Below are 16,423 nucleotides of genomic sequence, written 5' to 3' on the forward strand. Positions count from 1 at the left end.
GCAGTTGGATATCCACATGTCAAAAAAAGAAAACATCTAGACACAGAGCTTACACCCTTAACAAAAATTAACTCAAAATAGATCATAGATCTAAATGTAAAACATAAAACTTTCACACTCCCAGATGATAACAAAAAAGAAAACCTACATGACTTTAGGTATGGTATGACATTTTAGTTACAACACCAAAAGCAAAAATCCATGAAATAAATAATTGATGAGCTAGATTTCGTTAAAACTAAAACTTCAATAAAACTTGTGCTGTCAGAAAGATAATGTCAAGAGAATGAGAAGATAAGTCATAGACTGGGAGAAAATATTTGTAAAAAAAAATCACATCTGATAAAGGATTATTATACAAAATACACAAAGTACTCTTAAAACTCAACAATAAACAAAAAACCTAATGTAAAATTGGACAAGACATCTTAAACAAAGAAGATATATAGATCAGATGTAAGCAAATGAAAATATGTTCAACACTATATGTCAATAGGAAATTGCAAATTAAAACAACAATGAGATACTGCTACACACTTTTTGTTTGTTGTTGTTTAGTCGCTAAGTAGTGTCCAACTCTTTTGCAACACTATGGACTGTAGCCCGCCAGGCTCCTCTGTCCATGGGATTTCCCAGGCAAGAATACTGGAGTGGGTTGCCATTTCCTTCTCCAGGGGATCTTCCCCACCCAGGGATTGAACCCATGTCTCCTGCATTGGCAGGTGAGTTCTTTACCACTGAGCCATCAGGGAAGCCCCTTCACACTTATTAGAATGAACAAAATCCAAAACACTGATGATACCAAATGCTGGCAGGGATTTGGAGCCACAGGAGCGCTCATACATTGCTGGCAGGAATGCAATAATGGTATAGCCACTTTCAAAGACAGGTTGCCAGTTGCTTAAAAAGTAAACATACTTTTACACTCCTTGGTGTTTATCCAAATAAATTGAAAACTGATGTTAACACAAAAAACCTGCATACAGATTTTTTTTATAGAAGCTTTATTCATACTTGCCAAAGCTTTCAAGCCATCAAGATGTCCTTCAGTAGATGAGTGAATAAATAAACTGTATTACATGCAGACAATGGAATATTATTCAGTGATAAAAAGAAAGGAGCTGTCAAGTCATGGGAAGACATGGAGAAAACTTAAATGCATATCACTAAGTTAAAGAAGCCAATCTGTAAAGGCTGCATACTGTCTGATTACAACCATATGACATTCTGGAAAAGGCAAAACTATGGAGACAGTAAAAAGATTAGTGGTTGCCAGAGGCTTGGGGAAGGAGGAGTTTATTGGCAGAGCACAGAGGATTTGTGATGAGGAGGGTGGGGGTGGTCAGTGAAACCATTCTATGTCATACCACACTGGTGGACATATGTCATTATACATTTGTCCAAATCCAGAGAACATACAACAAGAGTGAACCCTAATATAAACCATGGACTTGGGGTGATAATGATGTGTCATTGTAGATTTTAACAAATGTACCATTCTGGTGTGTGAGGGCAATAGTAGGATATATGGAGCATGAGGTATAAGGAAAGTCCTTACTTTCCATTAAAATTTTCTGTAACCTTAAAATGCTCTAAAAATATAGTTTATATTTTTAAACTATACTTTAAAAATAGGCATGTGAGGTGAAGGTAAGACAAATTAGATTCTTGTGTATAACACCGCTTTAGGAAATTTGTTTAGACACTAGTGACTGCACAGCTCTAAACAAGAAACATCACAATTCATTCAATAAACAAACTTCTCATTCTACAAATTTATGAATGTTTTTTAAACACAAAGAATAGTAAAGTTCCATGTCACACTATTACTGGAAAAAAAAACACAGGTATCATTTCTAATATACCTTGGAATTTTGTTAGGAATGTCTATACCTGTCAAAATAAATTAATACATTTTGAGCAGACAAAATTCTTAGTTTTTAATGTTATCTTCCTTGGGGCATATTTGGATGTCTAAAATTTGGAACTGAAGCAGAACTCCTTGTCATTCATAAGTTTCTGCTGTAATTTATTTGAGTGGCACTACTCTTTTTCTCTCTTCCCTGAAGCAAAAATAATATCGTGATGCTCAGTTTGGCTGCTCAGGCTGATTGACATTGAGTAAATTGTCTCTGAATAAGATGAAAATGTAAATCTTTTTTTGAAGAAAGTAGCAATGTAAAAGCCCCGTGTTTCTTTTTTTCTTTTAAATTGCTATTTGCAGAAACACCATCCTAAATCACATTTTTTTCTCCACCTGTCATAAAAGAATCCATTAGCTTGGTCCTTGTGTCAGAATCTTAATCCAGCCCGGACTGACTATATAAATTGACCACTGAACAGGAAGCCTGCAGCTTTTTATAAACTCAATGAAGACTCTGTCCTTATGTCATATCATCAAAATATTCAATCTGTGGTGGAATCATAGTTCTGCCATTTTATCAACCTTGTATTATGCCCACCAAATAGCATAATGAACCACCATCTATACCCATGACCCAGTGTCATCAATTATCAACCCACGGTCAATCTTGTTTCATCTATATTCTCACCCACTCCTCCCATTTCCCATATTTTTTCATAGAAATCCCAGATATATCATTTCACCCATAAATATTTCAGCATTAGCTCTAAAAGATAAAGACTCCTTTTTTAGAAACATGAATATAATACAATTGTCACAGCTAAAAGTAATTAACTATAATTTCATAGCATCATAAATCTTCAGTTAATGCTTGCATTTCTAAATGATTCATAGCCATTATATAATGTATATTATGGCTTGTTTGAATCAAGATCCAAAAAAGGTGCGTACATTGTAATTAGTGGATAAATCTCCTAAAGTCTGTTTTCCTCTCTAGGTTTCCCTCTTCCTTGCCCCCTGTCATTTTTTAAAATTTTATTTGTTGATACAAATGTGTTGTTTGTCTTGTAGTTTCCTGCAGTCTGGGCTTTTTGATTGTATCCCCATAATGCACTGAAAATGTGTTACTCTATTCTTTTTATTTGTCATAAAATCAACATTTTTATTTTTAAAAAGTTAGAGTCAGAGACCACCTGATCCAAATCATAGATTCTTATCTTTTTAGAAAGACCATTTCATTTTCTCACTATTTGCAAGTTAGAAGCCATCAATGATTGATGCATTAATGAATCGATTGATTCATTAGGGGCTTCTTCATAGCTGGGATATTTCTATTAAGAAATAATTTCTTGCTCTCTTTACTAAAACAACAACAACAAAGCAACTATGGCATTCTGTATATTAAGAGAAGTAACCATTCAGGTAAAAACAATTTTGATCCATACTAACTAGTACCACTGATTAAAGAGAAAAATGATAAATAGGGCCTTTCTCATTTACGGGTAGCTAATGCATTAGAAACCTACATGTACCTTGTATTTATATTAAAGATTCAATATATATGGAGGTTGCTATAAATGATGAAAGGAAGGAGGTTAATCTATCCTTTGTTCAAAAAAGCCTTTCCAAATACTATTAGAGTTTTACAGGTGTTTTATAGAAAAAATAAATGGAAATCACAATTTTGCATCCATCCATAACTCAGGCTCTGTGAAAAAAATTTTGTTTCTAGATCTAGATACCACTGCGAGAAAGGTGTGCTTCACTCACAGGATAACTCCAAAGTATTGCCCCCAATTGTCTCAAGTCAATGGAAATCTTCTGTCAGTGATAAGGAGAATGGGATTTCAGTAGAGCAGGTCAGATCTATTTTCTTGAAAGTGCCCTATACATGGCAAGGGGGACCCTATCCATCCAACAGATAGATAATTATCCATTTTAAGTCTCATCAGAATCCTGAAATGAACCAACACCTAAATGAGAATGAACAGTCTCATTTCTGAGTACCCTTTTGGTATTTCCATGTCTTTTTATAAATATATAAGTAACTGTGATACACATGAAAATGTGATAGTAGGTCTCAAGGAAATACTTTGGGTTCACAAAGGAGAGAAGTATGACCAGGGGAAAGAGAAGACTCCACGGAAATGGAGGAGCATAATTGGAGGGGAAGTTTCAATTATTCATTCAACAGTTATTTATTGAATGTCCACCTCCTCTGCACCTTGACATTATCTCATGGTAGACTCAGTTAAATCTGGTTTCAAATTCCAGATCAACCCTCAAGAACTATTATGTGGCCCTAGAAAAGATACTACACCTCTGAGCCTTGGTTTTTCCATTAGCCAACTGTAGACACTAATATCCACCTCAAAGAGGTTTTTCAAGTTAAATAGGGAAAAGACCATATAAAATGCCTAATGTGGTCTCAGGCAGATAAGCAGAACTCCATGAAAGCTCACCTTTCCTGACCCAAAAGCTTCACTTTTCTCCATGGAGAAAGAGAAGAGAGAGATGGAAGCAGCCAGGGCAGAAGACTTGAGATTAAGGATGTTAAAGGGTTGCTGCAGGCAAGGGGAAATAAGCAGATAGGCACAAGTAAAATGATTGTCTGAAGGCCCAGTTTTGATTCCCTCCTGCCCCGAGGCCACACATAGATTCGGCTTGTTTTTTTTTCAGATATTTGGCCAGAGAGGTGAAAGATGGAACTTTTCCTAGGTTGGTTCAATTTGCTATAAGGCTAGATAACTTTGCCAAATTGAAGAGACTAGAATAGTGAATTGGAATTTCTTAATTGACTGAAAGTGTTTCCATTCATGTTTGATGGAGAGAGTAAAAGCAGGTAGAGGGAGGTTAAGGCAAGTAAGGAGAATAAGCTCAAATATGAGATTCACCACTAAGGGGCAGAAGGAATGTTGCTCTTCCCCAGTGGGAGATGAGTTACCAAATCTGAGAACAGTTAGTCTGGGAGAAGAAACAACTGTGCCCTTTCCCACACCCTACCCTTGTTATTTGGCTTTACAAGCATCCTCACAACATGAGATTATAAATTTTGTTTATCTCTTTCTTAGCCCAGTCTCCCCTTATTATACCACTTCACTGCTTCTTTGGGGCTGAGACTCTAAAATTTAGGCCAAATGTTCCATTAAGTTAACCATTTTAGAATACCAATAAAACCCCGGCAGTACTTTTTATCTTCATAGCAGTTCGCAAGCATCTCCTTCTTCACTAATGAAGAAAAGTTGAATATCTAGTGTCTAAAACCAAAGCTGTTTAATCATTGTCTGATGTGAGAAAGTAAGACAAAATGCAAGACCAACAAAAAAGTATATTGCATTTTAAACTTGCTGATTTGAGCTTTTAAAAGTTCTTTGAACACTCAGGCAGAACTTGTGCCACAAAAATCCCAGCTTTTGTAATGAAAACAGTCAAACTAAAAATAGAAGCAACATCTTAGGAATGGTTCTAGCCCTTTACATCTCTCACTGCTGCTGCTGCTGCTAAGTCGCTTCAGTCGTGCCCGACTCTGTGTGACCGCATAGACGGCAGCCCACCAGGCTCCGCCGTCCCTGGGATTCTCCAGGCAAGAACACTGGAGTGGGTTGCCATTTTCTTCTCCAGTGCATGAAAGGGAAAAGTGAAAATGAAGTCGCTCAGTCGTGTCCGACTCTTAGCGACCCCATGGACTGCAGACTACCAGGCTCCTCCGTCCATGGGATTTTCCAGGCAAGAGTACTGGAGTGGGGTGCCATCACCTTCTCTGTTATATCTCTCACAGGGCTTCTTAATACATTATTTTATTTTATATTTATGAAAATCCATAAGAAGAAAAGGAATATTGCCCTCGTGTTTTAGACACAGCCTTTTGTGATTAATTAACCAGTTTGAGGTTTGAGTTACTAAATATTTGTGCTGGGACTAGAACCCCAGACTTTAGGCCCCAAGTCAAAGGTTGCTGAGAAGGAAGGATGGAAGAGTCAGGTGAGAGCATGTGTTTCTCCTGCTCTTTCAACTAGAGCAATTCTCCCATAGACATATTAGATTTTCGGCTTCTACGTGGATTTCCACAGTTCAATTTCATTAGAATTTCATTGCACAGAGCAGGCAGCAACTCCACTATTGTTCATGACTCAGCTAAACTGTGAGCTGCATTCCCAAATTACACTCAACAGGCCTCCAATGCTCCAGTCACGGCAGGGGCAGTATGCTATACTATGTCCCCTGCCTGGGCTCCCCCCCTCCATCCTGAACACTAGTTCCTCTGGCCAGTGGAGTCAACTGATGGCTTTATATGGACCAGCTCTCTCTCTTGACTTCAGTTTCTTCTACTTGTCATACAATCATGTTTACTTGTTTATGACTGGTCATTTTCACCTTTGTGGGTTTCTTTGACCATCACCCTGTGTACATACGTAAGACTATGAGCTTCCTGCAGGTGCCTAACACAGGGTGTGCACCCAGGTATGACTGAAGACATAAACACTCATGCTTTAGCTTCCTTGCTCTTTCTCCTCTTTCACAAATACCTTTCCATTTCTCTAGGAGGGGCTCTTTGTACTTCTTCCTCTGTCTTCTTCCTTCTCATTCCACTTTTCATTATCCCTCTGTTTAGTCTTTTTATTAGTGTGCATGTGTGTGCTAAGTCGCTTCAGTTGTCTCCTACTCTGCGACCCCATGACTATAGCCCATCAGGCTCCTCTGTCCATGGGATTTCCCAGGCAAGAATATTAGAGTGGGTGGCCATTCCATTCTCCAGGGGATCTTCCCAACCCAGGGATCAAACCCTTTATCTCCTGTGTCTCCAGCACCGCAAGCGAATTCGTTATTGCTGAGCCACTGGAGAAGCCCTTCTATCAGCATAATACAACACAAACATGGCTGGCAAGGATAATGCCAATTACCCTGTATCTGTAGAAATTGAAACCATTACTTCTGAAGGGAAATTCAACAAGACAAATTTCTAGTACCAAGTGACTATACTTTTTAAAGTGCCTTTAGTTCAAGAATTATCACAAGTCTTCATATGCTTCATCTATGATCATTTACTTTTTTACAAGCACCCCTTGAAAACTCTTTTCTCCTTTTAACATCCTCCAAAATGCAGCTCAAATGTCTCTACCTGCAAATACTTTACTGATGTCCTCAGGGAGACTCTATCACCCTTTCTGAGGTCTTCCCACAGAAATTTTAACGTACACCGTTACTATAGCACTTCACATAGTATGTTTGCTACAATTAATCCTTTATTTGTTTGTGTCTCACACTCAACTATAAGAGTTGGGTTTTGTTTTGTCCTTCTATCTCAATCAGCTAATAATATACAGCCTAGTCTGGTATTCTCAGGTGGCTCAGTCAGTAAAGAATCCACCTGCGATGCAGGAGACATGGGTTCAATCCCTGGATAGGGAAGATCCTCTGGAGAAGGAAATGGCAACCCACTCCGGTATTCTTGCCTGAGAAATCCCATGGACAGAGGAGCCTGGCAGACTATAGCCCGTGGGGTCACAAGAGTGACTTAGTGACTAAACCACCACCACTGGTATGTAGATATAGATAAACAATTTTGTTGTAGTTGTTGAATGTTGATTTAGTTCATTAAATGATCACTCCGGATTCAAGAAAAAAAAAAAGCCTCATTTTTACTCAATTTTTGTTCTATTTTTGGAAGGGATTTTCTACTATTCACTGACATTTAAAGTGTATTTTTCAGCTACCATATGAGTTGTATACATTTGATGACAAACTTGAGAATCTTAACCTAGAAATTGCTAAGGGAAAATATGCTTCATTTTCCAGTATGTTCAAACATACACAAAAGAATAAAATGGGGCTTGCCCATAACAAGATGTTTTTTCCCTGATGTCTGCCCCCACTGCTGTCCCCAGAATTTCACCCCATTTGGAATATACTTCATTCTCCTATAGTGAGGTTCTCTGTTGTGTACCTCACACACTGCCTGACACCATATCGATGTATTTTTTCCTGTTGAATCAATTTCTCAGAGGATCAGCACCATGCATTTTTCATTGCTAATTTTTCATAGTAGTGTTTGAAAGTACAGCGTACAGGATAGCTGCTCAATAAATTGTGAGTTAAGTTTTCCTCTGCACAGTTAAAAAGCTCAATAATTCAAAGTAGAGTCATGTTGGCATTTGATGAGATATGAGGGATATTTTCGGTCCCACATTGGAACAGCACCTGATTGCCCATCATTTGCCATCTGAGCTCAAAATGCCCAAATTTCAGGCTTCGAAGTCTCTCTTCTCTCACTTTTCAATCTACTATTCTCTTCTCCAGAGATGAAGAGAAATGAGATGATCATGCCATTAAAGCATCCCTTTTCATCTTTATTGTTCTTGTCTGGGTGCTTCATTACAAGATGTCAATTACCCAACACTCTAAAGAGCTGTCTTCCAAGCACAAAATATTCTAGTGGTCTGGTAGTACAGTGTTGTTTTCTGCTTTTAGGCTACAGTGGTGGCTGTGTTGTCATGCGAGGGAGGAGTCACCCTGGTCGCTGGGAAGTGAAGGACTGTAGAGACTTTAAGGCGATGTCCCTATGCAAGCAACCAGTGGAAAATCGGGAGAAAACCAAGCAAGAAGGATGGCCCTTTCACCCCTGCTATTTGGATTGGGAGTCAGAGCCTGGCCTGGCCAGTTGCTTCAAGGTAATGTGGAAGTTACATGGGCATTCTCAATGGAACCAACATTATTTCAACTTTGTCTGTGTATCCTGAATTCCTTTATTCCAGAACAGTGCCTGGCAGACAGCAGGCAATTAATATTTGTTGGCTGTCTCCATCCCTTCAGTTATATTCCAAAATAATTTTTAGGTCAAAATGTTGACAGATCCTGGTGACACTGAGGCCGCCTCATGAGAACTGATATTAAGGCTCCAGTCAATATTATTCTTATTGCCTACAAATGGACAAGGCAGACACTCACTGGGTATGGAAATGGTACAATTCCATATTGTCTGTAAGCCAATGAATAAAGCGCTTATTATGGAATAATGCCATTCTGCTGCCAAGAATAGCTTTGGCATCTTTTGATGATCAAAAGTTTATGTATATATGTTTTGTGTGAAGAAATGTCTTTTTGCAAATTATCTTCAGATCCTAGATTTAAGTCAGTGTCTATTATCTTCTCAGAAATATATTTTTGAAATATGATGTTCTTGTTTGGTGGCTTTATCTTTGGTTCATCATATAAATAGAGATTTCTAAAATGCTGGGACAAAGTTCTTTGGCACATGGGCACATGAAGAGCAGAATGGAGACAGCTTCTGTCTCTAGAAATATTGCAGTCTCATAGATGGCTTGTGAATGCACTCAATTTACATGTACACATGTCTAATCCTACATTAAATTCATGGAATAATGGGCCCAGGAGTAACCTCACAGACCAATAAGCTAAACTTTGGAAATGAGTAAACTGCAGCATGCAATAAGATCGGGTGATTTACCCAAGATCACAATTATTTATTGACAGAGTTAGAATAAATTCCTAGTCTTGGGGCTACCAGTCCAGTGCTTTTTCTACTACACATTACCCTGATACGTCAACAAATATATGGTGTGTTTGATAGGCATAGCGGTAGGACTTAGGAATTTAAAGTGATTCGAAAAAAGGTTCCCAGAGGAGGTGAGTTTTGACATATAATTTAAAAGATGGAATGGCTGTGCTGTGGTCCATGGGACTGGGAAGGTCATTCATTCTGGTCTCAGCGAATTAGAGCCTGGTGAAGCCTGGCTGCAGGGTGCCCGCCTGGCATCAGAGAATCAAGCATAGCATCAGGCAGTTAAAAATGAGGAAGGTATAGAGGTCTGGGATCTGAAGCTCTGGGTCATTGGTTCCTCACACTTGACTTTAAATAAAGTCAAAAGCATATTGTCCATTTGACTGACTTCTTCATGCCACTGTGAGGACAGCTGAGAAACAACAATGTAGGTGCAGCTAAGACCCAAAGACCCTAGAAATATAGGCAGCACTAGTGGTAAAGAACCTGCCTGCCAATGCAGGAGACATGAGAGATGCAGGCTCGATCCCTAGGTCAGGAAGATATCCTGAAGGAGAGTATGGCAACCCATTCCAGTATTCTTGCCTGGAGAATCCCATGGACAGAGGAGCCTGGTGGGTCCTCTGGTGGGTCCATGGGGTCCTCTGGTGGGTCCATGGGGTCACAAAGAGTTGGACATGACTGAGCATAAAAAGAACACACAAGACTCAAAGACCCTAGAAATATACCTGCCTTAGGTTTCAGGTCTCATTTCTCATTTCTTCCCCTGAGTCAGCCAGATTCCTTCAGCCACAGAATACTGGGTCTAATCCTAGCTCTGCTAGTCTGTGGCTCTGTTGACCTGAAATTTGTAACCTGAAATTTGTTGACCTGAAATTGTAAATTTCTCTTAGCCTGACTCTCCTCATCTCTTGACAAACATTTTACTAAGGGACAAGCATATGCTAATCATAGGATATTTAGGAGGGGAGCAAAAAGAATTCTTATGGAGGAAAAGAGTCATCATATCACGTCTTTGTTTTGAGAATAAAAGGAGATAACAGTTTTTAGAAAAGTAGATACATTTTAGTTCAATAAATGTTATTTCTCTCTACTCGGTCAAGCTTTTAATGTAGAATAATGACAATAATTATATTACTGTAATCCTTTTGTCCAGAATTAAACAGTCTTATGTTATTTATGACTGTGTCAACCTTTCTCCCTTTTTCTATACAGGTATTTCATAGTGAAAAAGTCCTGATGAAAAGAACATGGAGAGAAGCTGAAGAATTTTGTGAAGAATTTGGAGCTCATCTTGCAAGCTTTGCCCATATTGAGGAAGAGAATTTTGTAAATGAACTTTTACATTCAAAATTTAATCGGTAAATACTTGTTAATTTTGAAAAATTGAAGTCAAATATTTTGTCTCCCAGTGATGACTTCTTAGGGTTGAGTATTCCAAATATTTGGAGTGTTTGGGATATTCAAAACCTCAAGTATTTAAGTTTAAAACCAACAAGCAACTAGTTGTGAAAGCAAAATACATACTTATAGTTTTATATTTATATTGCACTAAGTTCTCATTCCATAAAACAATGAACAAAGTGATGATTGTTTTGATACTTGAAATCCTTTCTGTGTGCCTCATAACAGAATTTTAGAGTTTCTCTGCCAAGTTCAGAAATTATCTAGCCCAGTGATTTTCTAAGTGTTATCTGAGAGTCTGGAGGGTCCTGAACCCCCAGAGCAGGAGAAGTGTTATCTGAGGGTCTGGAGGGTCCTGAACCCCCAGAGCAGGAGAGGTCAAGTGGGCAGTCAGTTTCTTGTTCACTGACTCGAGTCACCAGAGTAGGTCCAACCGACTTCACTTCTAGGTGTTTTGTATACAGAAGGGTTCCATATGAGATTTTGTTTGAAAAAAAGAAAATCTCACTAATTTTTAAAAAAATTCCTATCCAACCTTCTAATTTTACATTTGAGGAAACAGGCATTCACTTGTTTGCATCCATCTTGCAAGTTTACAGAATCTTCAATTCTGTGAAGTTAGAAAATCAATCATTTAAATTTGAAGAAACATAAGAGGTCTTGTGCTCCCTCCAGTCCGGTATGAGAATTTCTTCTACCAAATGCCTATGGCCATCTACTGCCTACATAATTCTTTTCAGTTTCAAAGTGCTCCTTACTTGGGATATAATCTATTCCATTGTTGGAGGCTAGTTTCAAAGATCAACTTTGTAGTAAGCCAGAGCAATACAGATCAAGTCTACTCAATTTTCAAATATTTGAAAACAGCCATCATGTTCTCTTTTAGCAAGCCTTCTCATTCCTTGGCCTCTTGCTGTAGAATGTTCTTGTCAGCATGTATTTTGGGAATGTCTTCTGTGAAAGGGACACTACTATATGCATGAAAGTGAAAGTGATAGTTGCTCAGTCATGTCTGACTCTTTGTGACCCTACAGACTGTAACCTCCCAGGCTCCTCTGTCCATGGGATTCTACAGGCAAGAATATTGGAGTGGGTTGCCATGCCCTCCTCCAGGGGAATCTTCCCAACCCAGGGATCGAACCCAGGTCTCCTGCACTGCAGGTGGATTCTTTACCATCTGAGCCACCAGAGATGCCTGGGTGGCTGGAAAATGCAACAGATGTGACACAAAATCCTACCCCTGAGGATGGTGTGGTCTAAGGGGAGGAGGGGTGGCACATTTTCATACATTTATTTTAACACAAACAAGTATAATACTGAGTACTGTGTTCCAAGCTCTGGAAATCTGAAGTTTCAATGACATACTTATCTGAATCTCTGAGAAAATCCAGAACTACTTTTTGAGGAAAATCCTGGCCTACTCCATCAATTTCCTTTAGGACCCTCCCCTAAGAAGGTTAATATGTAACACCATCAAATTATTCACCTCTAGCATCTATAAAGATGACCTTAAAGGTGGTAATATCTTCCAATGTGTGTCTCATGGAGTACTTCAGGGGAAATAGGGGGATTTTTGTGGTCAAATATGTTTGCAAAACAAGGTGCTATCTTGGAAATTTGCCATATACATTAGTATTGTAAAAGATTCTAGAAGGAAGTGCTTTCTTTGACCACAAAACTACACCACTTATCTAAAATCCCGTAGAACTGCTAGGCCCTGCAGGAAACGCTGGCCTGAGACCATGGCTCCCAAACTTGGCTGATTCTCACACTCACTCGGGAAACTTGATAACAAGGCGCCCTCTAGTCTCATGCCAGGGCTGCTGAGTCAGATTCTCTGAGACTGAGGAAAAGTTCAAGAAGCTTCCTGGTTTATTGGATTGCTAGTCAGGTATGGGGCCTCAGATCCAAGGGAGATGTGATCATCTCCACTGTTATAAGTTGTAACTTGGCTTCATGACTTCAGTTCAGTCAGTTCAGTTCAGTTGCTCAGTTGTGTCTGACTTTTTGTGACCCCATGACTGCAGTATGCCAGGCCTCCCTGTTCATCACCAACTCCTGGAGTTTACTCAAACTCATGTCCATTGAGTCGTTGATGCCATCCAACCATCTCATCCTCTGTCATCCCCTTCTCCTCCCGCCTGCAATCTTTCCCAGCATCAGAGTCTTTTCAAATGAGTCAGTTCTTCACATCAGATGGCCAAAGTATTGGAGTTTCAGCTTCAGCATCAGTCCTTCCAATGAATATTCAGGACTGATTTCCTTTAGGATGGACTGGTTGGATCTCCTTGCAGTCCAAGGGACTCTCAAGAGTCTTCTCCAACACCACAGTTCAAAAGCATCAGTTCTTTGGCACTCAGCTTTCTTTATAGTCCAACTCTCACATTCATACATGACTACTGGAAAAACCATAGCTTTGACTAGATGGACCTTTGTTGGCAAAGTAATGTCTCTGCTTTTTAATATGCTGTCTGGGTTGGTCATAACTTTTCTTCCAAGGAGCAAGCATCTTCTAATTTCATGGCTCCAGTCACCATCTGCAGTGATTTTGGAACCCAAGAAAATAAAGTCTCTCACTGTTTTCACTGTTTCCCCATCTATTTGCCATGAAGTGATGAGACCAGATGCCATGATCTTAGTTTTCTGCAGGTTGAGTATTAAGCCAACTTTTTCACTCTCCTCTTTCACTTTCATCAAGAGGCTCTTTTGTTCCTCTTTGCTCTCTGCCACAAGGGTGGTGTCATCTGCATATCTGAGGTTACTGATATTTGTCTCAGCAATTTTGACTCCAGCTTGTGCTTTATCCAGCCCAGCATTTCTCATGATGTACTCTGCATATAAGTTAAATAAGCAGGGTGACAATATACAGCTTTGACGTACCCCTTTCCCTATCTGGAACCAGTCTGTTGTTTCATGTCCAGTTCTAACTGTTGCTTCCTGACCTGCATACAGATTTCTCAAGAGGCAGGTCTGGTATTCCCATCTCTTTAAGAATTTTCCAGACTTTGTTGTGATCTACACAGTCAAAGGCTCAGCCCCTTGTAAAACATCCTTTCATACTTGTGTATTGTAAGGTCTGCCCTATGAAACAATACATGCAAACTGCCTCCAAGTTTGCTGTAACATCAAGTTTCATTATATCATTTCTGTTTATATAAATTCTCACACTTGGAGTGTCTCACAGAATTCAGTGTCAAGTATCTATCAAATTATTGATATTCAGCATCTAATCACAAAAGCTATATAATTTATATTCTACTCTTTGTTCAAGACTGCCAGGGAGTTCAGCCAAATCTCATGCTTAATTATACCAAATAAACCAATTCTCATCATTAGCATAGTGCTTCTTCTTCTTCCTATGGCACTGTTTTTCTATTTTTATTTTTATCATATATTAACTAGTTAAAATTATACAACTTTAGGAAATTGTTGGAGAGAAAATAAATACCAGTTCATATTCTAGGAGTGAGTATATGGCAGAAAAATGTAGAACTCTGAATTCAGTGAGAAAAAGAATAAAAACTTCTCAACACAGGGAGAGTGATGTGGGTCTTCAGCCTGGTCACTGAGATGAATCTGCCTAGCTTAAGCTTAAGGCAGCATTCTCACCTTCCCACAACCCTAAATGTAAGTTATAATCATGGCAGTGACCAATGGGTCTCAGTGATGCTGGAATTTTCTAAGTCACATTTTACTTTCATTTGTATCATTCAAGAAAAAGAGCTCAAACATCTGAGAAGGAGATACTTCACAACAGGCATGCTTCTGTGCACTAAGGAAAATAAAGCATCTGTCATGACTTCTCAGTCCTTTAAATCTTTAATTCTTCAAAATTATCCTCAGAAAATTATCTTAGTGAGATGTTTCATTGTACTATTAGCCTTTATTGCTTGATGTATTGAATACTCTGTGGTTTAACATATTGGTCCACCACCTAATAGGAGGGAAGATGGTTCTCTGTGGGTCTTCTCATGAAGTCTAACCAGTGGTGATGGCTGAAGTTAATCTATGATGCCTCAGACTGATTCACCGTGGAATTATTTACACTGGGATATGGTTGGAGGAACTAAACCTGCTGTAAACCTTTTATTAAATGGTGGTGGTGGTGGTGATTAACCCTCACAGAGTACATGGACATTTGACAAAAGAACAACAAACATAGAAAAGTAATATAAATATGCAGTAAAGTAGTAAATAAATAGGGAAAAGATGTTCCCAAATTTCTTACCAACTCACTTTCATGTATTCTTGTCCTAATTGAAAGGTGTTGCCATTCCTAATGACCATGAGAAAGCCATGTTCTCAATATGAGCAGACTTTTCTCCCAACTGCCCATCCCCAATGAGCACACCATTCAAACCAAGAGAGGTAGCAAGTGAGATTAGTCTTTGCTCAGTTCATTTTATAGCTCTGGTTTTGCTCACAGGAAATGGTCAAGAAATGCTTGCTCACTTGATCAATTCTGCTAGTCATGTCAGCCGTTTCCTGCATAACTAAATACTTCAAAGAATTTTTGAACCTCTTACATAACATTGTGAATTCAATGCAAAGGGCCAAGTTTTAATTTCTTCTCTTCACAGGACAGAAGAAAGGCAGTTCTGGATTGGATTTAATAAAAGAAACCCACTGAATGCTGGTTCTTGGGAATGGTCTGATGGAACTCCTGTAAGTCTTTCCAAGCTGGAGAAAAGGAGATGAATTTAAAGCAGGTGGCCCTGGAACTACTTGGTAAACCAACCAAGAGAACCTAGAAAGAACAGCCATGTTCCCTATGACTCAGACCTAAATCAAAAACTGCCCCAGACCTTGGTATCAAAAGAGTTATTTAGGCAAGGTCTTGAGAAACCTTTGGTAGCCAGATAGTTCCAAAGCTAGCTATAAAATCTCATCCTAAAAGGAAATCAAAATCTCTAAAAAAGCCCTGAAAACCATCTCCTATGTGAAGAATCTCCAGCAGAGAAGCAATTATTCTTTAAAATAATACCATGGTTCCTTTGCCCCACCCTCCCTCTCCTGCATAGCACCTGATCGTGTGAGGGTGAGACCCTTGTCTATGTTACAGTGAAAAGAAATATCTTCAATTTCCCTCACTTTAAAAGAACAGAAATGCCAGGTTCAAGAATCTGCACCTCCTTCTCAGTCAAAGAAAATTATTTGGGAGGAAAAAAAATAATTGTTTTTCATTCACCCTCACATGTGTAAAAACGTCATGAAGGAAAGAAGGAACTCACAGTTACATTTTTTTTTCAGACACAGTGAGGATTTCTGAGATCTTCCTCATGGTAGGGAAAAAAAAAACAGAAGCAGTAACCCAGATTAAAATGAGATCCATCAGAAGGCACAAGAAAAATCAAATTTTATTATTTAGTTTCACCAGTGAACTGAGGTTAGCAACAGCCTGCAGTGAGCATTTAATACAGCTCCTATTCATTGAGCCCCAGTTAAGTTCTGAGCACTGAGCTGAGTGCAACCCTGCATGATCTCTTTTCATCATTACAGTGATTCAACATAGTGGGTATTAAAATGATTAAGTAGTTTGCCTAAAATAATACATAAGAGAGACAGCATTTGTATACAGGTTGTCTGCCTCCAAAGCCACGATGTCATAAAGTCTCCTCATTGGCGAAATAGCAGCA

The 16,423-nt window shown here is 38.9% G+C and overlaps 1 protein-coding gene and 1 long non-coding RNA gene across 3 annotated transcripts in view; one reads left to right on the forward strand and one right to left on the reverse strand.

Moving 5' to 3' along the window:
* The window catches only part of PLA2R1 (phospholipase A2 receptor 1), a 126,995-nt gene that overhangs the window by 67,883 nt on the left and 42,689 nt on the right, over positions 1-16,423 (forward strand). For both annotated transcript variants that reach the window (XM_081582807.1, XM_081582808.1), the window contains 3 exons: positions 8,333-8,532; positions 10,599-10,744; positions 15,368-15,452. In XM_081582807.1, the coding sequence (XP_081438933.1) occupies positions 8,333-8,532; positions 10,599-10,744; positions 15,368-15,452 (431 nt within the window). The remainder of the gene's footprint in view (positions 1-8,332; positions 8,533-10,598; positions 10,745-15,367; positions 15,453-16,423) is intronic.
* LOC145542931 (uncharacterized) lies at positions 1,230-7,494 on the reverse strand. Its single transcript, XR_014080276.1, has 2 exons — positions 7,336-7,494; positions 1,230-6,542 (listed from the first exon to the last, which is right to left on the reverse strand). It is a non-coding gene; the product is annotated as an uncharacterized LOC145542931 (long non-coding RNA).

The sequence above is a fragment of the Giraffa tippelskirchi genome, chromosome 3 (genome assembly GCF_054371585.1).
Source record: "Giraffa tippelskirchi isolate mGirTip1 chromosome 3, T2T-mGirTip1v1.2.pri, whole genome shotgun sequence".
NCBI classification, from domain to species: Eukaryota; Metazoa; Chordata; class Mammalia; order Artiodactyla; family Giraffidae; genus Giraffa; species Giraffa tippelskirchi.